This window comes from Tachyglossus aculeatus, chromosome 1 (genome assembly GCF_015852505.1).
Source record: "Tachyglossus aculeatus isolate mTacAcu1 chromosome 1, mTacAcu1.pri, whole genome shotgun sequence".
NCBI lineage: Eukaryota > Metazoa > Chordata > Mammalia > Monotremata > Tachyglossidae > Tachyglossus > Tachyglossus aculeatus.
In genome coordinates this window covers 33653055-33680582 of record NC_052066.1, presented here as the reverse complement: position 1 = coordinate 33680582, position 27528 = coordinate 33653055, and the positions used below count along the sequence as shown (strand labels likewise).

At 42.7% G+C, this 27528-nt stretch overlaps 1 protein-coding gene and 1 non-coding gene across 2 annotated transcripts in view; one reads left to right on the top strand and one right to left on the bottom strand.

Annotated features, from left to right (window-relative positions):
- SERPINI1 (serpin family I member 1) overlaps positions 1-27528 on the top strand; it is a 97752-nt gene that overhangs the window by 34077 nt on the left and 36147 nt on the right. The window contains exons 2-4 of the mRNA XM_038743516.1: positions 18528-18795; positions 23221-23451; positions 27040-27234. Coding sequence (XP_038599444.1) covers positions 18546-18795; positions 23221-23451; positions 27040-27234 — 676 coding nt within the window. The 5' untranslated portion in view covers positions 18528-18545. The remainder of the gene's footprint in view (positions 1-18527; positions 18796-23220; positions 23452-27039; positions 27235-27528) is intronic.
- LOC119935672 lies at positions 6169-6301 on the bottom strand. Its single transcript, XR_005453409.1, has one exon. It is a non-coding gene; the product is annotated as a small nucleolar RNA SNORA7 (small nucleolar RNA).

Below are 27528 nucleotides of genomic sequence, written 5' to 3'. Positions count from 1 at the left end.
GTAGTGAAAGCAAGAATCAACAGATGGTGTTAACTACTGTAATTATTACTAACAATCTTGCTGATTTTAATGTGACTATAATTCCACACTCCCAAATCAATTAGCCTAAATCGAACAATTTTGAAACTTGCCATGGAGCCGGGCTGTTTCCTTCACAAGGTCATTAACTTCTGCTCTTATCCACATTATTTTTGTAAATCGGTATTAAGCTTGGGGAGGCCTTGATGATACATTTCCCAAATGGGGATTTACTTATACCCTTTCTTCCTTAAAAGGGGTTGGATATAGTTAGACATACTAGTTGACCACTTTATTGTGGAAAAACATGTATATGCCTATGCCTGGCGTAATATTGTCAATCATTAATGTAGATTCAGTTGGAAAATTGAGGGGTTTAGAAACTTTTTTCAAGTAGTTTCTGTTCTTTTTAACATAGTTCTTTATGTAGCGCATTCCCCCGTGTATGATGCATATGTTTGTACTTTTCCATTAGAGCACTTTGAATTATAATGTCAGGATTCCTTACAGTTTTTTTGCATGTCGTGATAATACTCTGAGAAAAAAAAATAGTCTGTTGCGGGACTCAGGTGACTCCATCATCATCATCAGTGCTGCTTATTGAGCACTTACTGTTTGCAGAGCAGTGTACTAAGTGCCTGGAGGAGTACAATAAAATCTGCCTTGCACCTACCATTTTAATTGGACTGACCAGTCCATTTCTCTTGCCACTTATTGGAATGAGAAAAGTGTGTATTTGTTATAAGCAGCACAGATGTCCTAATTTCGGTTCCCGTACCTCATTCATTTGATCAATCAATGTGTCAGCCAAGCCATAAGCACATATATAAAGTGGTTAGTAATTAACATAACAGTAATGATCAAAATGAAAAACCACCCTGTGATTCTGCAAAATGTCAGAACCTATCCTAAGGATTCTGTGTTGCGGCTCTGTATTCTGCCAGGCTTTCTACACCAGCTCATTTACCCATTCTTCTGCAACAAAGAGTCCAATCTGCTTTTCTCCTAGCCATTACTATTCCTCGTACCTTGTTTTACAAATCACAAGCAAGGTCAGGCAATGCTGTTTTCTGCATAGCCCTAGTGCACTTTTCTGTTTAACTGAACACCTGCATAAAGCAATATAAATTACAATTTGTGTGCCCTGTCATTCATAGAGATAAACCCAAGCCAACAAGCACATATTATCCTGCACCCTTTTTAAAAAATTCACCTAGTGAGTTTGCTGAAGTCTGTGCCTTATCGATCCACATCTAAATTACACTAGATATATTGCCATACACATACATCACTACTTTTCAAATATTATAGGAAAAAGGCTTGGCTTACCCCTTTTACAAGTGTAAATCATTTTGAGCCATAGTGATGTGCATTTCTCACTGCTTTATTATTTACTGGACCATCTTGAAGCATGTCTTCAAGCTAGGAATCCGGTTCATGCTTAACAAGTGCTTTTATCACCACCAGAAATAGATATTACTAGATTGCATATAATTTATTATTGCATTTATGTTGTTTGTCCCCCCTGTAGGCTTCATGTTCATTGTGGGCAGGGAACTTGTCTGCCAACTGTGTTATATTGTATTCTCTCAAGTGCTTACTACAGTGCTCTGCATTTAGTAAGTGTTCAGAAAATACCATTGACAGATTAAAGCTCGGGCTAGGGTTATGAGTAATGCCAATGAAATACAGATTTGAGGTGTGACGTCAGCCATTCCCAATACTCATTCCCGACGTCTGACTGTCTCTCACACGTCCTTTCGACTCCTGCTTCAATATTCCTCGTCATTTTTCATTCCACTACACCATCATTCCTGGGATCCCATAGGTTTCTTCTGCTTTCCACCCTCTCACCCAATTCCCTCTGCCTCTTCTTGAACAGCAGAAGTGCCAACCTCAGTAGAGGAAGCAGTGAAGGATAGAGTAGGTCTAGGATAGCACTTTTGCAGCAGCATGGCATAGAAGAAAATCAGCATGGCGTAGTGGATAGAGCATGGGCCTGGATTCAGAAGGTCATGGATTCTAAACCCGGTTCTGCCTCTTGTTCTGCTGAGTGACCTTGAGCAAGTCACTTCACTTTTCTGTGCCTGTTACCTCATCTGTAAAAAAGGAGATCAAGATTATGAGCCCCTCGTGGGACAGGGACTGTGTCCAACCCGTTTAGCTTGTATCTATCCCAGTGCTTAGTACAGTGCCTAGCACACAGTAAGCACTTAACATATACCATAATTATTATTATTGTTATTACTTCAGAGAGTTAGTTCATTCAACAAATCCCCTAGAATTGCTGCCACAATCCTGCTAGCTTTCTTAATGATAATAATAATTGTGATGATAATAGTAATGTTAGTGGCATTTGTTAATTGCATACTATGTGCCAGGCACTGTACTAAGCCTTGGGCTAGATACAAGCTATTCAGGACAGACACAGTTTCTTTCCCACATGAAGCTCACATTCTAAGTAGGAGGGAGAACAAGTATTGAATCCACATTTTACAGATGAGTAAACTGAGGAACGGAAGTCAAAAGTTTCCCTAGGTAACACAGCAGCAAAGTGATGATGAAGATTATGGTATTTGCGAAGTGCTTACTATGTGCCAAGGACTGTTCTATGCCCTGGGGTAGATACAGGGTAATCAGGTCATCCCACGTGGGGCTCACAGTCTTCATCCCTATTTTACAGATGAGGTAACTGAGGCACAGAGAAGTTAAATGGCTTGCCCCAGGTCACACAGCAGACAAGTGGCAGAGCCAGGATTAGAACCCAAGACCTCTGGCTCCCAAACCGGTGCTCTTTCCACTAAGCCACGCTGTTAGAACTCGGGTCTTTTGAATCCCAGACCTGTGCTCTTTCTACTAGACCATCCTGCTTCTTACCTTCTTTCATAGCCGTTTTTTTCATACAGTCGCAGTACTGAAAAGTGCAGTATTGTCTGTGCCCAGACGACATACAGAAAGGTGATATCCTGGATGCTCAAAATCAAAATAATGAAAACTAAATGAACCGCTAGAGAGTATTCAAGTGTGTCTGAGTATTTTTTTTTTTGAAGTAATGGAATCTGAAGTGTTTCAATATGGTTGCAGGGTATATATAGCACCTGAAGTTGAATATCAAGCTTCATCATCTGAAATCTGTGCAGATCAACTGTGGTTAATAGGATTAAGCTGGAGCAGGTGACAGATTTTCCTGCTTTTTTCTGAGACATATCTGCAATAATAATGATGGTATTAAAGCGCTTACTATGTGCCACGCATTGTTTTAAGCACTGGGGTAGATACAAGGTTATCAGATTGTCCCACGTGGAGCTCACAGTTTTCATCCCCATTTTACAGATGAGGTAACTGAGGCACAGAGAAGTTAAGTGACTTGCCCAAAGTCACACAGCTGACAAGTGGTGAAGCAGGGGTTAGAACCCTTGACCACTGACTCCCAAGCCTGTGCTCTTTCCACTAAGCTATGCTGCTTTCGTACTGTATCAAGCACTTGGGAGAGCACAATACAACAGAGTTGGTATACATGTTCCCTGACCACAAGGAGTTTACAGTCTAGAGGAGGTGTTATGTTGCCAACTTGTACTTCCCAAGTGCTTAGTACAGTGCTCTGCACACAGTAAGTGCTCAACAAATACGATTGAATGAATGAATGGATGAAAGATATTTCTATATTTACAAACCATTCAGATGTTTCTCCTGTTTTGCCTAGGATAGGCCACCAAAATGTATATAATTTCTAAAATGCATTTGTGGTGTTTGTATTGAGGTGAGCTATTATATATGTATATAATTGTGTGCTTATAAATGCAATGGAATGAATGAATGAATGAATATCTGTGTTGTACAAAATTTGGGTTGATGCCAATGTTGAGCTTCTGTGTGCAAGTCAATTAATGGTATTTATTGAGGGCTTATTGTGTGCAGAGAAACTGTACTAAGTGCTTGGAAAGTTTAACATAAGAGTTGGAAGACATTTCAGTGCTCTGCACACAGAAGCAGCATGGCTCAGTGGAAAGAGCCCGGGCTTTGGAGTCAGAGGTCATGGGTTCAAATCCCAGCTCTGCCAACTGTCAGCTGTGTGACTTTGGGCAAGTCACTTAACTTCTCTGTGCCTCAGTTACCTCTTCTGTAAAATGGGGATTAAAACTGTGAACCCCCTGTGGGACAACCTGATCACTTTGTAGCCTCCCCAGCGCTTAGAACAGTGCTTTGCACATAGTAAGTGCTTAACAAATACCATCATTATTATTATTGTTATTATATTAAAATAAATTCCAGATTTATACCCAAGTGTTGTGGGGTGGAGGGTGGGGGTGAATATCAAGTGTTTAAAGAGCACAGGTGACATCCTTAGGTGGCACAGAAGGGAGAGGGAATAGAGAAACCCATCTTGGAGAAGGTGTGATTTTAATAAGACATGGAAGTTGGGGAGAGTGGTGATCTGTTGTATATGAAATGTGAGGAAGTTCTAGGCCAGCGGGAGAAATTGGGCAAGGTGTTGGTGGCAAGATAGATGAGATCAAGGTACAAGAGTATGATGATGTTAGAGGAGTGAAATGTGTGGGCTGAGTAGGAAATCAGTAAGGTAAGGGCAAGCTGATTAAATGTTTTATAGTTTAAGGTGAGGAGTCTCAGCTTGGTGCATAGATGGATGGGCAACAACTAGAGGTTCTTGAGGAGTGGGGAGATGTGGATTGAATGCTCTTTTTTTTAAAAAAAAAAAACAATTCCAGGAAGTAGAATGAACTGTGGACTGGAGTGGGGAGAGACCGGAGGCAGGGAGTCAGTGAGTAGGCTCATGCTAGTAGTCAAGGTGGGATATTATGAGTGCTTGGATCACCATAGTAGCAGTTAAGATGGAGCGGAAAGCATGGATTTAGTGATGTGAGGGAAAATATCATTGATTGAGTGGCCTCTCTCCCAGTTGCTGTGGTTTGAGCTGTGTGACAAAAGTAGAATACAAAACTTTGTTTTTTTTCTGGGAAAGAAGATCCCTAGTGGACAGAATCCCAACTTCCTGTCTCTGTTTTAATCCATGTGTATTAAGAGTTCATTTGGGATAAGAGACATATGGTATCCCAAGGTTTGGGTCTCAGTGCATGTAACTGCTTGTAACTATAAGTGATTTGTGGGCCAAATCAAAGGAGATTGGAGACAGTGACTGAAGTCTGGGGGAAAGGAGGAGTGGAACAATTATTAGTGTCCTCCCCATCTTTCATTGCTGGGCTGCTTTCTGAAAGAGCTGACAAAACACCCCACTCCAGGCAAATGGTCATGCTTTTGGGGGTTCTGTCCTGCCACCCCAAAGGCCTACGGTACAGCTCATTCTGTCTGTCTTATGCTGTCGAGTCATCTCTGACCCGTAGCGATGCCATGGACACATCTGTCCCAGAACGCTCCATCTGCAATTGTTCTGGTGATGTATCCATAGAGTTTTCTTGGTAAAAATACAGAAGTGGTTTACCATTGCTTCAAGGCTGTCCATTACCTCTCCCCCTCCTACCTCACCTCCTTTCTCTCCTTCTGCAGCCCAGCCCGCACCCTTCGCTCCTCTGCCGCTAACCTCCTCACTGTACCTCGTTCTCTCCTGTCCCGTCGTCGACCCCCGGCCCACATCCTTCCCCTGGCCTGGAATGCCCTCCCTCCGCACATCCGCCAAGCTCGCTCTCTTCCTCCCTTCAAAGCCCTACTGAGAGCTCACCTCCTCCAAGAGGCCTTCCCAGACTGAGCCCCCTGCTTCCCTCCTCCTCCGCATCCCCCCAACCCTACCTCCTTCCCCTCCCCAAGGCACCTGTATATATGTTTGTGCAGATTTATTACTCTATTTATTTTACTTGTACCTATTTACTATTCTATTTATTTTGTTAATGATGTGCATTTAACTTTAATTCTATTTGTTCTGATGACTTGACACCTGTCCACATGTTTTGTTTTGTTGTCTGTCTCCCCCTTCTAGACTGTGAGCCCATTGTTGGGTAGGGACCGTCTCTCTATGTTGTCAACTTGTACTTCAAGTGCTTAGGACAGTGCTCTGGACACAGTTAGCGCTCAAAAAATAGGCTTGAATGAATGAATTGCCTCCGTCCATGCAGTACACTTTAGCCTCCACCCTCGACTCTCTCCCACGCCGCTTCTGCCCAGCACAGGTGAGTTTTGACTTGCTGCAGATTGCCTTCCACTCGCTAGCCACTGCCCAGGCTAGGAATGGAAATGCTTCTGCTTGACTCTCCCTCCCATAGTCGAGACGGATAGAGAACTGGAAACTCTCCAGGTGCGACCCTGAGAGGGGATGACTCATTATGGTCCTGCTTTCGGGTGAAGCAGCAGACACAACTGATCTGTAAAGGAGGTAGTCATAACAGTGACAGTGGCAGTGTTTGCAGGCAATGAAGGGAGAATAATTATAATAATAATTTTGGTACTTGTTAAGCACTTACCAGGCACTGTGATAACCACTGAGGTGGGTCTAAGCAAATCGATTTGAATGCTGCAGTCACAGTCCCTGTCCCACAAGGGGCTCAGACTCTTAATCACCATTTTAAAGATGAAGTAACTGAGGCACAGGGAAGTTAAGTGACCTGCCCAAGGTCAGCACACAGCAGACATGTAGCAGAAGGTGCCAACTTCTCAGCTTCGGCTGCAGAAACAAACTTCACCAGGGTGGGCCAAACTTGTCTTTTCAGGCCAGAAACTCTCATTCATTCATTCATTCAATCGTATTTATTGAGCACTTACTGTGTGCAGAGCACTGTACTAAGCGCTTGGGAAGTACAGTTCGGCAACAGATAGAGACAATCCCTCCCAACAACGGGATCACAATATAGAAGGGGGAGACAGACAACAAAACAAAACAGACAGGCATCAGTAGCATCAAAATGGTCAGTCAGAGATGGGAAGTTCAGCCTCTACTTTGGATTCTTCAAACAGACACAAAGGACCAGTGCAAACACCAACTCCGGCTCCTTTCCTTGACGGCCTTCTCAAGTGGTGTGCCCAATGAGTTTCCAATTAGTCTCCAGTCATTCAAAACTTCTTCAACTTTTGAAATAAACCGTTCCCGCTCGGAGGCGGTGGTGAACTCCGTGATCTCAAACACCTCGGACTCGGGCTCACTGTCGGCTGGCCATGTTTGGAGCTACTTCTTACACAGATGCGTTTATTTATGCCCAGCCTCACCACCTGTGTACGTATATACACGGTGCCTTCGGTTTCACTGAGTCACTCCTTATGACTCGGCTGAAGACCCCTATTAACCCAGAAATTCCCATTTTGGCTCCGCCAGATGATAGCTTTTGCTGCTGACCTTGGTAATCCATGGGTAGCACCCAACCTGGATGATGGGTGCTGTGGACATGGAGGGTACATCTATTTCAAATCACAATCTGTCACTGGGGTGAGCACCTAGAGGTAAGTAGCTCTTCATTAATTAAAAAATAATGTCAACAGGACAGATAGTTGCCACAGGATAGACATCTGCTACAGCTATATAACAAGGTGCAAGTGAAATCACTTGTCAAAAGTCAACTTGGAATGGAAATCGAAGCATCTCTTTTTTTTTTCCTTTGAAGTAGGAGTTAAGCTGTGCTGACTTTCTAGTCCTCTAAATTAATTTTGTTCCATTGATTCATTCATTCAATCATATTTATTGAGCGATTACTGTGTGCAGAGCACTGTACTAAACGTGAGATGACATGAAGCAAAGGAAAGGATTGACCTATGGGCCATATCAATAGTCAGTCATATTTATTGGGTTCTGACTGTGTGCAGAATACTGTACTAAGTGCTTGGAAGAGTATAACAGAATTGATAGACACATTCCTTGCCCTCAAGGCCACATGATTTTTTTGGCAAAGTAACTACTCCCTTTTTCTCTGCTTTGTTTTTCCCTGATCATAGATGACACTGCCAATTGTGAAGTGCTAACTACATTTGGGTTTAGAACCTGAAAGTTTGAAATTTGGCCAGTGCTCATTGTGGACAGGAAGTGTGTCTGTCAACTCTGTTGTTCTCTCCCAAGCCCTTAGTACAGGGCTCTGCACATAGTAAACATTCAGTAAATACTTATTGATGATGATGTTGCTTTCTTTTGCATCAAAAAGACATAGTTATAAGTTGCACTGATGCATTTGCCCGCTAAAGAACATCTCTGTTTTCTACTGTTTCTGAGAAGGAGAGCAACCCCTCTCCCTATTCCTCCCTTCTGGGCTAATTTATCGACCCTGGTCTCCTAAGCCCCTGCTCTCTATCACAATGCTTGACATGAATTCATAACATTTTTAAATTATTTATTCCCCCATCCCCGTTTATGAAAGCTTTCTTTCATTTCACCCTACTGCAGCAGCAGCGTGGACATTTTGTGATCTTTAGTCTTAAGAAAGGGAGAATTTCCGTGGATTGATTTGTAAATCTCCATTTGCCAGTTTGGCTGAAGCATCAGTAAGTCATTTGCTGTAGACGGTAGCTTATTTGGAACGTTTCTGAAAATGATATGTCTGAGCAGAAATGGACAGTAGGTTGTCCCCACTCATTGGATGGAGTGATTATTTCAGAGTGCTCTAATTATTACAATGAGAATTGATGGATAATGCAATTTTGTGGTTTAACCTCTGGGGAAAGAACGGGACCATTAATCTGTCAAAGGCCTGAACGATGCATCATCCAGACATTAGGTTAGGAGACAGGATTGGACTTTGCTAGCCATGATTTCAAACCCAGGAGAAGCTACTCCATCAAAATTAGAGTGGTCAGATCAAAGTGGTAATGAGCTACAGCCATTATAGACCTTCCCAGAACAAGAGAACATCAGACATTTGGGAGCTTCTATCATTCTGGTTAAATTTGGCTATTTCTTTACATTTTAGGATTCCCTGTTAAAAAGAAAGCCACTGGATTTGTACCCCTCGCAGCCCCACAGCACTTATGTACACATCCGTAATTTATTTATTTATGTTAATGTTTGTCTCCCCCTCTAGACTGTAGGCTCACTATGGGAAGGAAACATGTCTACCAGTGTTGTTATATTGTACTCTTCCTCATCCTTAGTATAGTGCTCTGCATAGTAAGCTCTCAATAAATACAACTGGTTGATTGATTGATTTGTGAATTGATCCTAGAACCAAGCTTTCTTTAAAGTTATTCATCCCCTTCACTTCCCATCTGCTCTGCATGTTTTCCTTCCTGCAGATCTTTCATTCCTCTCTGTGTACCAGAAAGGCATAGACCCATTTGTGCATGTCAGATGCCACATCTAACAGTTTATGGAATAGGTAACAACTGGTTGATTGATTGATTTGTGAATTGATCCTAGAACCAAACTTTCTTTAAAGCTATTCATCCCCTTCACTTCCCATCTGCTCTGCATGTTTTCCTTCCTGCAGATCTTTCATTCCTCTCTGTGTACCAGAAAGCCATAGACCCATTTGTGCATGTCAGATGCCACACCTAACAGTTTATGGAATAGGTAAGGGCTGCGTGTGAAGGGGTGCACACCTTATTATGTGGATCAATTGAAAAGCAGAAAAATGGCCAGGTGGAATGTATCGTTTGAATATTTCAATCTAAGCCTTCCCAGTCTCAGTCATGTTTAATATCTTCGCCGATATAATAATACCTCTCTTCCATCTCTTGGAAGCCTGTTTTTAGGAAAGGTTGCAAATACAGAGTTGTTAGCTGAAATTTAAGTTGCCAAGAGATTTCTATGTACTAGTGTGGCAGTCTGATAAAATGCTGGAATGTTTTTAACCATAATGGAACATACAATAATGATTGATATTCAATGCCCTTAGTATCACCCTCTCTTTAGTAGGATTGGTAAACTCCTCAAGGATGGGAATCACTCCTTTTACTACATTTTTGGGGGGTTGTTGCCCAGCCCATTCTTCCACGTTTGGCATACCTTAGATGCTCAAAAAAACAGTTTTATAATGAAGTATTGTCAGTAAAGTCTGGCCCTTGAACCTCTGCTTTGTTCTCTAGTTGAATCTGTGAAATAGTTTAATGCCATTGGGTAGGACAAAGAGTATGACCTACACATTTATGAATTATTGATATTTACAGAAAATGGACATTGTGAAATTTTCAATTCTTCATTAAATCAGTCAGTTGTATTTATTGAGTTTGTACTGTATGCGAAGCACTCTACTAAGTGCTTGGGAGAGTACAACATAATGGAGTCATCTAGACTGTAAGCCTATTATAGGCAGGGAGTTTGTCTACTAATTCTGTTGTATTGTAGTCTCCCATGAGCTTAGTATAGTCCTCTGTACATAGTGCTTAATAAATTCCAATGATTGATTGATTCATTCATTCAATCGTATTTATTGAGAGCTTACTGAGTGCAGAGCACTGTACTAAGCGCTTGGGAAGTACAAGTTGGCAACATATAGAGATGGTCCCTACCCAACAACGGGCTCACAGTCTAGAAGGGTCACAGTCTTGTTCCTTGCCCACAACAACCTTACATTCTAGAGGGGGAGACAGATGTAAATATTAATAAATTACGGCTATGTACGTAAGTGCTGTGGGGCTGAGGGAGGGGTGAATAAAGGGAGCAATTTCAAGTACAAGGGCAATGCAGAATGGAGTGGGAGAAGAGGAAATGGGGGCTTAGGAAAGGCCCCTTCCAGAAGATGTACTTTCAAAAAGCGCATCTTTTGAAGATGGGGAGAGTAATTGTCTGTTGGATATGCAGCGGGAGGCCAGAGGCAGGTCATGGATGAGAGGGATAGACGAGATCGAGAGACAGTGAGTAGTTTGGCATTAGAGGAGTGAAGTGTGTGGGCTGGGTTGTAGGAGAACAGCGAGGTAAGGTAAGAGGGGGCAAGGTGATTGAGAGCTTTAAAGCCGATGGCAAGCAGATGTTTGATGCAGGGGAGGATGGGCAACTACTGGAGATTCTTGAGCAGTGGGGAAACATGGACTGAACATTTTTTGTAGAAGAATGATCCATGCAGCAGAGTAAAGTATGGACTGGAGTGGGGAGAGACAGGAGGCAGGGAGATCAGCAAGGAGGCTGATGCTGTAATCAAGGCAGGATAGGATGATAACAATGATAATGATATTTGTTAAGCGCTTACTACATGCCAGGGATAAGTGCTTGGATTTACCTGGTAGCGGTTTGGATGGAGAGGGAAGGGCAAATTTTAGCAATGTTGCGAAGGTTGAACTGACAGGATTTAGTGACAGGTTGAATATGTGGGTTGATGAGAGAGATGAGTTGAGGGTAATGCCCAGCTGGTTTTTTTGTTTGTTGGTTTTGTATGGTATTTAAGCAATTACTATGTGCCAAGCACGGCTGTAAGCACTGGGATAGATACAAAGTAATCAGGTTGGACAGAGTCCATGTCCTACCTGGGGCTCACAGTCATAGAGAAGCAGCATAGCTTAGTGGAAAGAGCCCGGGCTTGGGAGTCAGAAGTCGTGGGTTCTAATCCCGGCTCCGCCACTTGTCAGCTGTGTGACTTTGGGCAAGTCGCTTAGCCTCTCCGTGCCTCAGTTATCTCATCTGTAAAATGGGGATTATGACTGTGAGCCCCACGTGGGACACCCTGATTACCTTGTATCTACCCCAGTGCTTAGAACAGTGGTTGGCACATAGTAAGCGCTTAACAAATACCACTATTATTATTATTATTATAATCCCCATTTTACAGATGAGGTAACTGAGGCAGAGAGAAGTTAAGTGTCTTGCCCATGGTCAAACAACAGACAAGTGGCATAGGTGGGATTAGAATCCAAGCCCTTCTGACATCCAGGCCCTTGCTCTATAATAGTAATAATAATAATAATAATGGCATTTATTAAGTGCTTACTATGTGCAAAGCACTGTTCTAAGCGCTGAGCACTGTTCTAAGCAGTATCCACTAGGCCTTGCAGTTTCTCTGGCTTGTGAGACAAGAAGGATGGTGATGCTGTTTACACAAAAATAGTGGAGAGGACAGGGTTTGGGTGGAAAGATAAGGAGTTCTGTTTTGGATATGTTAAGTTTGAAGTGTCAGCGGGACCTTCTAGTGGGGATGTTTTGAAGGCAGGAGGAAATGCATTTCTCGAATAGATATCATTAAATTAAAAAAATGAGTTATCAAGTGTGGTGTGGAGGAAATAAAACATTATTTTCGTTCCAAACAATTGTAAGCAATGATGGGTTGTGGGAAAAGAGGAGAACACTGAGGCTGTGGTGGGGTTGATTCATTAAGCGCTTAGTACAGTGCTCTGCACACAGTAAGCGCTCACTAAATACGATTGAAGATGATGATTGAGTGTTTATTGTATCAGCACCGGGAGAATGCAAGTGAAATAAGAGACTTGGTCTCATTCCCTCTTACCTTTCTGTTCCTTTTCCCCTTATTGCCTCATCTTTTCTCTCCTTCTCCCCTTTTTACTAGACGTAGTTGTTACATGGACCACATAATAGTCTGCCAGATATAGGACACCTTGCCAAATTACCCAGAGTGAGAAACAATAGCCCTTTTTCAAACCTCACATCCAAAAGGAATAAATGAGTTGTGGAATCTGCCTAGAATCTGAAAGCATATTCTTCTGAATACTCTGAAGAACTATAAAACTGTGTGCTGACAGATAATATTTTAATCAGCGATACAAGTGAAGTGGATGCAAGAAAATACATTCAAGAATTTTTAACCACAAGCTACCCATTACAAATTGCATCAGGAAAGCTCCAGAATAGATCAATTCCCTCTTTCCATCAGATTCATTAAGGGGATAAGGACTTACCATGAGGAGCCAGTCAAGTTCTGCGGAGTTCCTTCACTCATCCGACATCAGGAGGAAAAAAGCGAAAGAGCAGAAGTCAAGGGCTCGATTCTTCCCAGGGCCACCGTCTACAGTAGTGAAGAGGTCAGGTGTCAAACCTCGTTGTTTCCTGTCTCCTTTTCCATTTCTATTAATTCCCTCGCCAACCTCAACGATCCCTTTTGGATCATCATCAGTGGTATTTATTGAGCACTTATTGGACAGAGCACTGAACTAAGCCCTTGGGAGAGTACAGTGCAACAGAGTTGGTTGACACCTTCCCTTCCCACAACGAATATGCAGTGTAGACTGAGCATACTACAGCACCACTGTCACAACACCACATCTGTTTAGGTGTTAACAAAAATGATGTAAAAATGTGGGGCAGTTATCCAAGTTACTAAGTATTTTGCTGCTTTGCTAAAGATTTAATGTACCAATGTGAGAGAAGAAAAAGCTGGAGTTCTGTTCAATGTATTAGAGTAAAAAATCTAGAATTCCACAGAATCAACCAGTCGATGAGTATTTACTAATCACTTACTGTATCCAGAATATTATACTAAGTGCCTGGGAGAGTACAGCACAATGGAATTGGTAGACATGATCCCTGCTCTCTAGTAGTTTACAATCTAGAGGACTTCTGAGGAAAGCGTAGAGCAAGACAATGGTAAGAGTATTGGTGAATTTCAACATAATTGTATAGTTGTCAAATTTTTGAGCACTGGCAGAGTATGTAAAGACTTGGAAATATGAATATAAAAATAGGACAAAAGAGCGTGCATGCTCACAGAGTGTAGATTTTACAGTGTACTCTCCCAAGCACTCAGTACAGTTCTCTGTACACAATAAAGTATTCAGACTACACTCTAGTACTCAGTCTAAAGTACTCTAGACTGTAAGCTCATTGTGGGCAGGAAATGTGTATGTTATATTGTTGTACACTTCCAAGTGCTTAGTATAGTGCTCTGCACATCGTAAGGGCTTGATAAATATAATTGACGGACTGAGTCAATGTCATTGATTTACTGCTCTGCACATAGTAAGCGCTCAATAAATACGATTGATGATGATGATTGATAGAGTGAGATGAGAAGAGAGACAAAGGGAAACTAGAATGCCCTCCCTCCTCACATCTGCCAAACTAGCTCTCTTCCCCCTTCAAAGCCCTACTGAGAGCTCCCCTCCTCCAAGAGGCCTTCCCAGACTGAGCTTCCCTTTTCCTCTGCTCCTCCTCCCATCACTCCTACTTCCTCCCTCTGCTCTACCCCATTCTCCACCCCACAGCACTTGTGTATATTTCTATTCATTGTATCAATGATATATATATGTCTATAATTCCATTTATCTATTTTGATGTTACTGATCAATCAATCAATCGTATTTATTGAGCGCTTACTGTGTGCAGAGCACTGGACTAAGCCCTTGGGAAGTACAAGTTGGCAACATATAGAGACGGTCCCTACCCAACAGTGGGCTCACAGTCTGGAAAGGGGAGACAGAGAACAAAACAAAACATATTAACAAAATACAAGTAAAATAAATAAATAGAGTATTAAATACGTACTTGTTGTCTGTCTCCCCCTTCTAGACTATAAGCCCATTGTTGGGTAGGGGTTGTCTCTATCTGTTGCTGAATTGTACTTCCCAAGCGCTTAGTACAGTGCTTTGCGCACAGTAAGCGCTCAATAAATACGATTGAATGAATTGAATGAATGAAAGAATTTACATTGAAACAAACGTAACTCTGCAAGATTGTTCAACACAGCAGGGCCATCTCCCTCAAAGCTCTAGCATGGCTCACCCTGAGTCCGGTAAGCAGTCAGTTTGAAGAAGGTGTTCCGCCAGCCACGGACACTTCACTTTGGGGTGGGGCGGGATTAATCACTCATGTGCTCTGCACATAGTAAGCGCTCAATAAATACGATTGATGATGATGATGATGATGATGTGGGCCCAGGGATAATAGATATTATGGGCCCTCTCTTGATTTTGGTGACATCATTACATCTTGCCGCATACAGCATTGGAGTTGGTTCTTTAGCCCCTGATGAGAGCCCGTTAAAGAGTCCCCCACCATTGGCTTAGGATACCACACTCCTGTCCAAGCTGGGGTCAATCACTCGTGTGTGTTCCAAGGGTCAAACTTCCTAATGGTCACTAATAACATGTTGGACCAGGGAAATGATGCTTTCTCGGGGTGGAGTTCTGCCCAAGCCATCTCCTTCGTAGCCAAGAGATTTGGGGACAGGAGAAGGGAAGAAGCATCATGGCCTAGTGGAAGGAGCACAAGACTGGGAGTCAGGAAAACTGGGTTCTGTTCCCGGTTCTGCTACTCGGCGGCTGTGTGACCTTGGGTATGTCACTTAACTTCTCTCTACCTCCACTCAATAAATACAATTGAGAGTGAACTTTGAGCTGGAGGTGGGGTGAACCTGATCATCTCGTATGTTCGCCCCACATAGCACAGCGGTTGCTACATAGTAAACTCTTCATTCATTCATTCAATTGTATTTATTGAGTGCTTACTATGTGCGGAACACTGTACTAAGCTCTTGGGAGAGAACAATACCACAATAAACAGTGACATTCCCTGCCCACAATGAGCTGTAAATACCATCATCAGGACAGGTGAGGGGGATAACCTCCTGGCCCAGCTTCTCTCCCGCCCTAACTTAGCGGATCTCAGTCGGAGTCTTTGGAGCCGGTTTGGCCGGGACTGGAGTCGTTGTATTCCGTGCACCAAAGGAAGCTGTGGCTGCCACAGGTTCCCCCTTCAAAGCCCTACTGAGAGCTCACCTCCTCCAGGAGACCTTCCCAGACTGAGCCCCCTTTTTCCTCTCCTCCTCCCCATCCCCCGGCCCCTCTGCCCTACCTCCTTCCCCTATATATATATATATCTGTACAGATTTATTACTCTATTTTACTTGTACATATTTACTATTCTATTTATTTTGTTAATGATGTGCAATTCAGCGCTTAGAGCAGTGCTTTGCACATAGTAAGCGCTTAACAAATGCCATCATTATCATATAACTATAATTCTGTTTATTCTGACTATTTTGACACCTGTCTACATGTTTTGTTGTCTGTCTCCCCCTTCTAGACTGTGAGCCCATTGTTGGGAAGGGACCGTCTCTATATGTTGCCGACTTGTACTTCCCAAGCGCTTAATACAGTGCTCTGCACACAGTAAGGGCTCAATAAATATGACTGAATGAATGAACATGCCCTTCCCAGCAACAGCCGTGGGTGGGACTGTCGTAGGAAAAAAGCGTGCTCTTCTTCATCTGCACCTGAGGTGGGAGTGGCAGCTCACACAGCTGGGGAAAGCAGTGTGGTCTAGTGGGAAGACCACCGGCTCAGTTTCGAATCCTCTAGATTGTAAACGCTTTTGGGTCGGGAAATGTGTCTACCAACTGTGTTATGTTGTACTCTGCCAAGGGTTCAGTATGGTGCTCTGCACACAGCACTCAATAAATACAATTGATTAATCCAGGCTCCGCCACTTGCCTGTTGTGTGACCTTGGGCCAGTCATTTAGCTACTCTGTGGCTTAGTTTCCTCATCTGTAAAATGGGGATTGAATACGTATTCTGCCTTCTATTTAGACTATGCATCTCATGAGCCCCAACAAGATCATCTTGAGCCGACCCCAGCGCTTTGTTCAGTGCCTAGCAACCTAGTAAATGTTAAACAGATTCCTCAGTTCTATTTATTGAATTTTCCAATGTTCATGACCCTTGGACTTAAACCCCTGCCTGAACCCGGCCTTGTTGGGAAACCTGGTGACAAGCCACAGTGACTGGTGGCATGGTGGCATTGACAAGGGGGTTTGGGGGCACATTTTGATGGGCACCAAGGTCTTCGATTAAGAATGTGAACCCCCAGTGGGACATGGAGTGTGTCCAACCTGATTCTCGTATCTACCCCAGTACTTAGAACAGTGCTTGGAACATAGTAAATGCTTAACAAGTTCCATAATGATTAATTATTATTATTATTTGACTCCTCTAATGAGCCTAACCTGGCTGCCCTCTGCTGCTGTGACTTGAGGGGGCTTCATTTCACAGGTGACTTGGCATACAGTGATGAAAAGTTAATAATAATAATAATAATGGTATTTAAGCGCTTACCATGTGCCAAGTACTGTTCTAAGTGCTGAAGAATCGAATGGACCGAGCCTGTTAGATAGTACAGACGAATGATCAGACAGAGCTAGACTCAGTTCGCAGAGCTGTGGCTCAGATGCATCCTTCTCCAACCCCTTTGTTCTGCTTTGACACACCCAAACAGGGCATCCAGAATTCAGGTGACAGGCATTAATATAAATAAAGAAAATTGTAGATATGTAAATAAATGCTGTGGGGCTGAGATGGGGGATGAATGAAGGGAGCAAGTCAAGACAGTGCAGAAGGGAGTAGGAGAAGAGGGAAGGAGGGCTTAGTCAGGGACTATTATACTTCTCAATACTTGTCCTTGTCTAGTACGTTTCTTTAAATTATTATAAATTACTACTTTATTTGTATTAATGTCTTTCTCCCCCTCTAGACTCTAAGCTCATTGTGGGCAGGGAATGTGCCTGCTAATTCTGTTGTACTGTACTCTCTTAAGCGCTTAGTATAATGCTCTGGAAATAGCAAGCACTCAATAAATATGATTGATTAATTGATTGTACCCTAGCTCCTCTCCCCGCAACCTGCCACTGAACACTTGCTCACCCTTTTGATCTACAGCTCGTCGCTGTACCGTGTTTTGGGTTTTGCAGCTTTTCAATTTCAAGTCAAGGTCTCGGACTTTCTTGACAATTCAACCACCTTCTAGGTTGAAGTAGTTGTCTCGATCGCCGCCAAGATTCATTCTAACTGCCCTGGTCTTGCCAAGGTCCAAGATCCCAACCAAAGAAGCAGTATCTGAGGCACTGCATGATTTCTCCCTCCTAATGCAGACCTTCAAGGTGGGCCCTGAAGATCTACTGGGCCTATTAGACCTGTTTTTAATAATAATAATGATGGCGTTTTTTAATATTTATTTATTTATTTAACACATATTTATTACTCTATTTTTTATTTATTTATTTTATTTGTACATATCTATTCTATTTATTTTATTTTGTTAGTATGTTTGGTTTTGTTCTCTGTCTCCCCCTTTTAGACTGTGAGCCCACTGTTGGGTAGGGACTGTCTCTATATGTTGCCAATTTGTACTTCCCAAACGCTTAGTACAGTGCTCTGCACATAGTAAGCACTCAATAAATACTATTGATGATGATGATGATGATTTGTTAAGCACTTACTATGTGCGAAGCACAGTTCTAAGTGCTGGGGGGGATACAAGGTGATCAGGTTGTCCCACGTGGGGCTCACAGTCTTAATCCCCATTTTACAGAGGAGGGAACTGAGGCTCACAGAAGTTAAGTGACTTGCCCAAGGTCACACAGCAGTCGTGGCAGAGCCGGAATTAGAACCCATGACCTCTGACTCCCAAGCCCGTGCTTTTTCCACTGAGTCACGTTGCTTTACAAAAGTAATTGCTTGGTAATAGTGCCCAGGGGTGTCGCCTCATGTGAAAGAAATAATACGGTGTGCATTCTCAAGCTTTCCATAAAATAGAGACTTATTCCTTAGGTTTGGAATATGGGTTTGTTCTCCTATTGCCATAAGGAATGACTACAACTTGCCACTACAATATAATATTCGATTCAGCCCTCCCCATTTCCTTGAGTTTTCAATTTTGCAGTTGATTACATTAATCGTGTTTGTCTTACAGCTCCGAAAGCTCTCAAACATGCCTTTCCTCGGACCCTTGACCCTGCTGGTTCTGCAAAGTGTGGCTTTCAGTAGCAATGTTCCCGATGAGACCATTGCAGAATTATCCGTAAGTGTTTACAATCACTTGAGAGCTGTCGGGGAAGATGAAAATATCCTCTTTTCTCCTTTGAGCATTGCAACTGCCATGGGAATGGTGGAACTTGGAGCCCATGGATCCACTCTAAAGGAAATTCGTCATTCCATGGGATATGACAGCCTGAAAAATGGTAAGTATTCTTTAGGGCCTTCCACTCCCCCTTAGCGCAGAACTCCTGCAACAGGTATGCTCGGGCCTAGTGACAAGAGCCTGGGCTTGAAAGTCAGAGGATGTGGGTTCTAATCCCGCCTCCACCACTTGTCATTCATTCATTCATTCATTCAATCGTATTTATTGAGCGCTTACTGTGTGCAGAGCACTGTACTAAGCGCTTGGGAAGTCCAAGTCGGCAACATATAGAGACGGTCCCTACCCAACAGTGGGCTCACAGTCTAGAAGGGGGAGACAGGCAACAAAACAAAACATATTAACAAAATAAAATACGTAGATGACCTTGGGTAAGTCACTTTGCTTCTCTGTGCCTTGGTTACTTCATCTGTAAAATAGGGATTAAGACTGTGAGCCCCGCGTGGGACAACCTGATTACCTTGTATCTACCCCAGTGCTTAGAACAGTGCTTGGCACATAGTAAGTGCTTAGCAAATACCATCATTATTAAATGGCTTCTTTATATTCAAGCGAATTAAAGAATCTCAAGGGGACGGCTCCTCCTCCCCCCGCCCCACAGCACTTGTGTATATATGTACATATTTATTATTCTATGTATTTTATCAATTATGTGTATATATGTATAATTCTATTTATTTATATCGACACTATTGATGCCTGTCTACTTGTTTTGTCTTGTTTTGTTGTCTGTCTCCCTCCTTCTAGACCATGAGCCCATTGTTTGGTAGGAATTATCTCTATTTGTTGCCAAATTGTACTTTCCAAGCACTTAGTACAGTGCTGTGCACACAGTAAGCACTCAATAAATGTGATTGAATGAATTTAATGAATCAAAGAAGCAGCATGGCCTAGTGGATAGAGCCTGGTGGGGTTGAAAGGACCTGGGTTCTAACCCCGGCTCCGCCACTTGCCTGCCATATGACCTTGGGCAAGTCACTTCACTCATCTTTAAAATGGGGATTAAGAGTGTGAGCCCAATGTGGGACAGGGACTGTGTCCAACCTGATTAGTTTGGTATCTACTCAGCACTTTGTACAGTGCCTGGCACATAGTGAGGGTTTAACAAACATCATTAAATAAAAAAGTAGACCACTAGAATGGAAATTAAAAAGAACTAGGTCCTATTTCTAGCACTTTCTGTGACTTACCGGGACTCTGGTTGTCACCTTGTAAATTTTTAAGCGCTTAGTACAGTGCTCTGCACACAGTAAGCGCTCAATAAATACGAATGAATTAATGAATAAATATGATTTTTTTTCTTATTCTCCAGATGATTATTGTGTGGATTACTGAATTCCTTATGCTCACCAATCCTTACAAATTCATTCAATCATATTTATTGAGCACTTATTGTGTGCAAAGCACTATACTGAGTGCTTTAAAGAGTACAATACAATAGGTAGACACATTCCCTGCCCACAGCGAGCTCACAGTCTAAAGAGGGAGGCAGACATCAGCATGCACAAATAAATTAATAACTGATATATACATAAGTTTCACGGGGCAGGGCTATGGCATATTGGCTTCACTACATTCAGCTCACAGTGGCTAAATGTCTGAAGCCGCTTGGGTGGCTGTGTCCTTGGAGTGGGAAGGCAGCAGGAAACAGCCAGCGAAGGCTGTTTGCTGCCTGTGTCTGATCTGCTTCTGCCTACTTTTCATGGTCAGAAATTACTGGTAGTAATGGTGCTTGAGACTTGTGGACCACGCTGAGCCCTAGGGAAAATCCAACAGAAGCACAAGTGACATTCCCTTCCCACGAGGACCTGGTACTTTATCATTTTTGTTGGTTTGAGGAACAGACTAAAGACAGGAGAAGCGGGGGAGGTTACTCAGTGGCGTGACTTGTAGACACGTTGGAGAGGGAATGACGGTGGATGAGGTGGTGATCTCTCTCGATAAGCTACCTCTTTGCCTGCTTTCCTCCTCCCGGCCTCCTTATCCTTGGCTACTGCCCTCTCCACTTCCTGCCAACTTCCAGGCTCTTCCTATTAAGCACAGCTAACATTTAAAGGATGTTGTTCTTTTCCTACTCTGTCAGAGCCACTGGTACAAATCTCCCCGCCTCTGGGCCGTAAGCTCGTTGTGGGCGTGGAATGTGACAGTTTCTGTTATCGTTGTATTGTACTGTCCCTGTGAGCCCGCTGTTGGGTAGGGACCATCTCTATAGGTTGCCAACTTGTACTTCCCAAGCGCTTAGTACAGTGCTCTGCACACAGTAAGCGCTCAATAAATACGATTGAATGAATGAAGTGCTTAGTACAGTGCTCTGCATGCAGTTAGCGCTCAATAAATATGATTGAATGAACGAATGAAAGCATCTAAATACTGCTGAATTGGTAAGGGTCAGGTTATATAATGCATGCAGTTAGCGCTCAATAAATATGATTGAATGAATGAATGAAAGCATCTAAATACTGCTGAATTGGTAAGGGTCAGGTTATATAAATGTACAGATTGCAAGCTCGTGGGAAGGGGATATATCTATCAACTCCCAAGCGCTTAGTACAGTGCTCTGCACACAGTAAGTGCTCAATAAGTTCTATGGATTGATTATAAAACTTGCTGCTTAAAAAAAAAAGTCAGGCTGTGTTCCAGGTCGAGAAACCTGTGTTCATTTTACCATTTGGAACTGCTTTTAATTTAAAGACATTGTCATTTGCAGCGTGGCTCAGTGGAAAGAGCACGGACTTTGGAGTCAGAGGTCATGGGTTCAAATCCCGGCTCCGCCAATTGTCAGCTGTGTGACTCTGGGCAAATCTCTTAACTTCTCTAAGCCTCCGTTCCCTCATCTATAAAATGGGGATTAAGACTGTGAGCCCCACGTGGGACAACCTCATCAGCTTGTATCCCCCCCCAGCGCTTAGAACAGTGCTTAAGCATATAGTAAGCGCTTAACAAATGCCATTATTATTATTATTATTTATTTGGACAATTGACATCTTTTTCCATGTTAATGTAGGAGAAGTGGGAGGCACAATGCAGATTATATAGATAGTGGGGGTGACCTGGGCCATCTCAATAACTTGGGGAGGCAGCTGCCTGGGTCAGAAATGGCCCTTGGAGAGTAGTTTGGAAAGAGCCTCTCTTGTAAAACTACCCATTTCCAGGAATAGGAGTTGGTTGACCCATTCCCTACCCACGGGTTTACAGGCTAGTTGACCAAATCCCAATCCTACAGCAGCTCCACACCTGTTTGAATGTTACAGAAATCATGTAAAAGTGTGGCACAGTTATACAAGTTAATATGTATTTTGGTGTTGATTAACAATAATACAGTAATGAGAATAATTGTGGCTTTTCATCACCCCTTACTATGCGCCAACATTCATTCATTCAGTCGTATTTATTGAGCACTTATTGTGTGCAGGGAACTGTACTAAGCGCTTGAAAACTACAATTCAGCTACAGAGACAATCTCTACCCAACAATGGACTCACAGTCTAGAAGCGGGGAGACAGACAACAAAACAAGTAAACAGGCATCAATAGCGTCAATATAAATAAATAGAATTATAGATACAGGCACATCATTAATAAAACAAGTAGAATAGTAAAATAATAAATATGTACTTATATATATAAGTATATATATATACATATATATTATATATGTATATATTAATATATATATTTATATATATCTAAATGTATATATATATACAAATGTGGGATGGGCAGGGGGTAGAACAGAAGGAGGGAGTCAGGGCGATGGGGAGGGGAGGAGGAGCAGAGGAAAAGGGGGCTCAGTCTGGGAAGGCCTCCTGGAGGAGGTGAGCTTTCAGTAGGGCTTTGAAGGGGGGAAGTGTGCTCTTGGGTAACCCCAAGATACTCAGTTAGACATAGTCCCTGCACCATGTGGAGCTCACAAATCTAAGAGAGAGGGAGAACAGGTTTTGAATCCTTGAGTCACAGAGAAGTTAAGTGACTTACTCAAGGTCATCACCAGGCAAGTGGCAGAGCAGGTTTCGAACCTAGCTTCCTCAATTGCCAGAGTTTAGGAGCTCCGTTGACGTGAATTAGGGATAGGTATATGTCAAAATTCAGCATTGTTGCTTAGATTTAGATTGAGTAATCAAATGAAAGGTCAATATTAAATCTAACGTGAACTGAGAAAGGAAAAAAAAAAAGGTTTTCCTCAATTTTCAAACATTCCAAGTTGACATTCTTTTCCAGCAACACGTTTCTAATAATCAATCAATCAATCAATTGTATTTATTGAGCGCTTACTGTGTGCAGAACACTGTACTAAGCGCTTGGGAAGTACAAGTTGGCAACATATAGAGACAGTCCTTACCCAACAGTGGGCTCACAGCCTAGAAAGGGGAGACAGAGAGAAGGGGGAGACAGAGGGAAAGGCACTTCTGTTTTACAGAATATTTCAGAATATTTGCTAACGTTAACCAGCCTTTTCTTACTTTTTAAAGATGAAGAATTTTCCTTCCTGAAGGATCTTTCTGACATGCTAACTACTGAAGAAAATCAGTATGTGATGAAAATCGCCAACTCCCTCTTTGTGCAAAACGGATTTCACATCAATGACAAGTGTTTGCAGATGATGAAAAAATACTTTAAAGCTGAAGTAGAGAATGTAGATTTCAATCAAAATGCAGCTACAGCCAAACACATCAATAAATGGGTGGAGAATAACACAAATGGTATGTTCTTCTGTTCTTTTTATTTCCTTAATGGCTGAGTGTTACAAATGTTTCCTTTTAAAAAAAATTGATATGTAAAACTTTCGGAGAAAGGTCCAGGAAAAGTGTCGTTTCCCTTTTCACGGTAAATGCCTTGGCATTTCCTTCAGGTCATTGCTATTGGGTGCCCTGCCAGCAGCTAAAGTTCAATACATCAGAAACCGAACTCCACAGTCTCATTCCCACATCCTCTCTTCCCATCACGTTGTAAGATCCTTGAGGTCAGGAATCATGTCTACCCACCCTATTGTATTTAACTCTCCAAAGCACTTAGTGCAGTACTCTTCACACAGTTGCTGCTCTGGAAATCCATTGATTCATCAGTTGATCATAGCTAAAGCAACCATTCTCTGCCTCTGAGACCTGTATTCTTGGCATCATCTTTCACTCTTTCTTCTCTTTCAACTCCCATTTTCAGTGTCTCACCAAATCGTCTTGGTTTTTCCTCCACATTCAAATGGCCCCCAAAATCTGGTTTGGACATTTGTTGTATCCCAACTTGATAATAATAATAATAATAATAATAATAACTGTGATATTTTGAGTGCTTACTATGTGCCAGGCACTGTACTAAGCACAGGGGGTGGATACAAGCAAATGGGGTTGGACACAGTGACTGCTGCATAAATTTCCTCTGTGGTTTCCCTGCCCTGAGTTCCTCCCTAATCCAATCTATATTCCCTTTTTTGCCTGAATTATTTTTCTGAAATGCCAATCTGCGTGCACCTCTCCACTCCTCAAAAACTTCCGACTACCACGCATTTCTCTCCAAACAGAAATTTCTGACCATTCGCTATAAAGTACCCAACCAGTTCTCTCCCTCTTATTTTTCCTCTCTAATTTGTCAAGTTAGCCCATTCATGGTGCCTTGTTTTGTCTCTGCCACTGCCAACCTTCCTGGAATTCCCCTTCTCTTCAAATTTTATCAACAATGGCACATCCCATTTTCCAAGTCCTTCTGAATTCATATCTCCTCCAGGAGGACTTTTCCCTATTAATTTCTAATCTCCCCCACTTATATCCACTCTGCGGCCTGCTCAGCACGCCTGCACCATATGGCCTAGTGGATAGAGCACGGGCTTGGAAGTCAGAAGGACCTGGGTTCTAATCTCTGCCCCTCCACTTGGCTGCTGTGTGACCTTGGGCAAGTCACTTCACTTCTCTGGGCCTCAGTTACCTCATCTGTAAAATGGGGACTAAGACTGTGAGCCCCACTTGGGACATGGACTATATCCAACCCGAGTAACTTGTATCTACCCCAGTGCTTAGTACGGTGAGAAGCAGCGTGGCTCAGTGGAAAGAGCACGGGTTTTGGAGTTAGAGATCGTGGGTTCAAATCCCGGCTCCGCCAATTGTCAGCTGTGTGACTTTGGGCAAGTCACTTAACTTCTCTGTGCCTCAGTTCCCTCATCTGTAAAATGGGGATTAAAACTGTGAGCCCCCATGGGACAATTTGCTCACCTTATAACCTCCCCCAGTGCTTAGAACAGTGCTTTGCACATAGTAAGCGCTTAATAAATGCCATCATCATTATTATTATTATTATTACAGTGTCTGGCACATACTAAGCGCTTAGCAAAGACCAATTAAAAAAGAATACTAAACCTCCTATTGCACTCTTGTACATGTCTTACATACCTTGCTATTCCATGAAGATGAAACCCAAATCTACATCATTCATTCATTCATTCAATTGTATTTATTGAGCACTTACTGTGTGCAGAGCACTGTACTAAGCACTTGGGAAGTACAAGTCGGCAACATATAGAGATGGTCCCTACCCAACAATGGGCTCACAGTCTCACATCCTGACTTCCTTCCTCTAGACTTTGTTTCTGATGGGCAAGGATAATGTCCAACAACTCTACTGTATTGTACTCACCCATATGCTTAGTTCCGTGCTCTACACGGAATAAGTGCTGAATAAATACCAAGCAACCAGTCATATTTATTGAGCACTTACTCTGCGCTTGAGAGAGCACAATATAACAGAGTTGGTAGACAGTCTTCCCTGCCCACAAATACTTGACAGTCCAGAGGGGAAGAGACATTAATATAAATTAATAAATTACAGATATGTATATTACATGCCATGGAACTGAGGGTGAGGGGAATAAAGGGTACACATCCAAAGAAAGGGTGATGCAGAAGGGAGAGGGAGGAAAATGAGGGTTTTAAAGATGGGGAGAGTTAGGCGTGAAGGGGAGGGAGGTTCAGGCCAGAGGCAGGTTGTGGATGAGGGGTTGGCAGTGAGTTAGACAAAATCCAAGTACAGTGAGTAGGTTTGCATTAGAGGAGCTAAGTGTGCTGTCTGGGTTGTAGTGGGAAATCAGAGATAATTTAGGAGGGGGCAAGGTGATTGAGTGCTTTAAATCCACTGGTAAGGAGTTTCTGTCTGATGCAGATTTGGATGGGTACCTGCTGGAGGAAGGGTCTTGAGGAGTGGGGAAACATGGACTGAATGGTATTGTAGAAAAGTAATCTTGGCAGCGGAGTGAAATATGGGCCGAATTTGGCAGAGACAGGGGCCAGGGAGGTCAGCAAGGATGGGGGATAGACTCATCGCTTGGATTGGCATGGTAACAGTGTGGATTGAGAGGAAAGGCCAGATTTTAATGATGTGGTGAAGGTGAAACTGACAGGATTTGATGACGATTTCCTGCAGTCTCTCAGTGATTGCCACTTAGAGATGCCTCCAGAACATTTCTATGTGGATGTCGGCGACACCTCAACCTCAATATGTCCAAAAACTGAGCTCATCTTTCCTTGTATTTTTTCTCGTACACCTAGCTTTCTCATCACTGAAGACAACACCACCACCCTCCTTGTCTCTCAAGTCCACAACCATGGTGTTTTCCTGGACTCCCTCTTTCAACCTCTAAGATTCAGCCTCTCCCCAAATTCTGTCGGCCTTTCCTTCACACCTCCAGAAACCTCCCTTTCCTCTCTATCCAATCTTCCATCCCACTGATTAACCACTTGTCATGGCCTGACTTGATTAATACATCAGCCTCCCTTCTCTCCATCCTGTCCCCAGCCTCTCCAGGCCACAGCACACAGTACCTGTATCCATCCCAGTGCTTAGAACAGCACCAAGTGCTCTGCACACAGTAAGCACTCAATAAATACGATTGAATGAATGAATGAATGAAAATACCATTATTATTATTGTTATCATTACTATATCTGCCAAGCCAAATTACTCTTCTTTCTGTATAATCCTTGCTACCTTAGTCATTGTCATTGTCCTCGAATGCTGCAGGTTGGTCGTTTCACACGGGATGTTCAAGTAAACACGGTTTTGTCATTCACACTTCAATCCACAGATCTTTCTAAATTTAACGCTAGGAAGACACACCTCTTGATAATCTTAATAAAACATCTTCATTGCTCTAAAAAGAATAATTTAATTTAAAACTGTGTGACGTGTCATTTGAAAATGAGATTTATTTTTGTTTCATGTCAGATTTAACAGGGAATGTTCTTTTTCTGTTCACCTTCTCTTTCCCTTTCTTCCCTTACCCCTTCTGCTCATTTCCTCTTTCCCAGGTCTCGTAAAAGACTTGGTGTCGTCAAGGGACTTCAGTGCTTTTACTAGTGTGGCCCTCATTAATGCAATCTACTTTAAAGGAAACTGGAAGTCACAGTTTCGACCTGAAAACACAAGGACCTTCTCATTCACTAAGGATGATGAAAGTGAAGTTCAGATTCCAATGATGTACCAACAGGGAGAGTTTTATTATGGTGAGTCTGGGTTTTGATAGCTGATTGTGTGTGGGGCTGTACCATATAAGCATAAAAAGTTGTCACCCCATCACTGTGCTCGCTAAAACTACTATCTTCACATCTCCAAAGTTCGTACCATCATTTTTTAACTCTCAATCTGCAGTGTGGATAAAACACGGGCTGGGAGTCAGAAAGGCCTGGGTTGTAGTCCCGACTCTGCCACTTGTCTGCTTTGTGACCTTGGACAAGTCACTTCACTTTTCTTGGCCTCAGTTACTTCATCTGTACAATGGGGATTAAGATTGTGAGCCC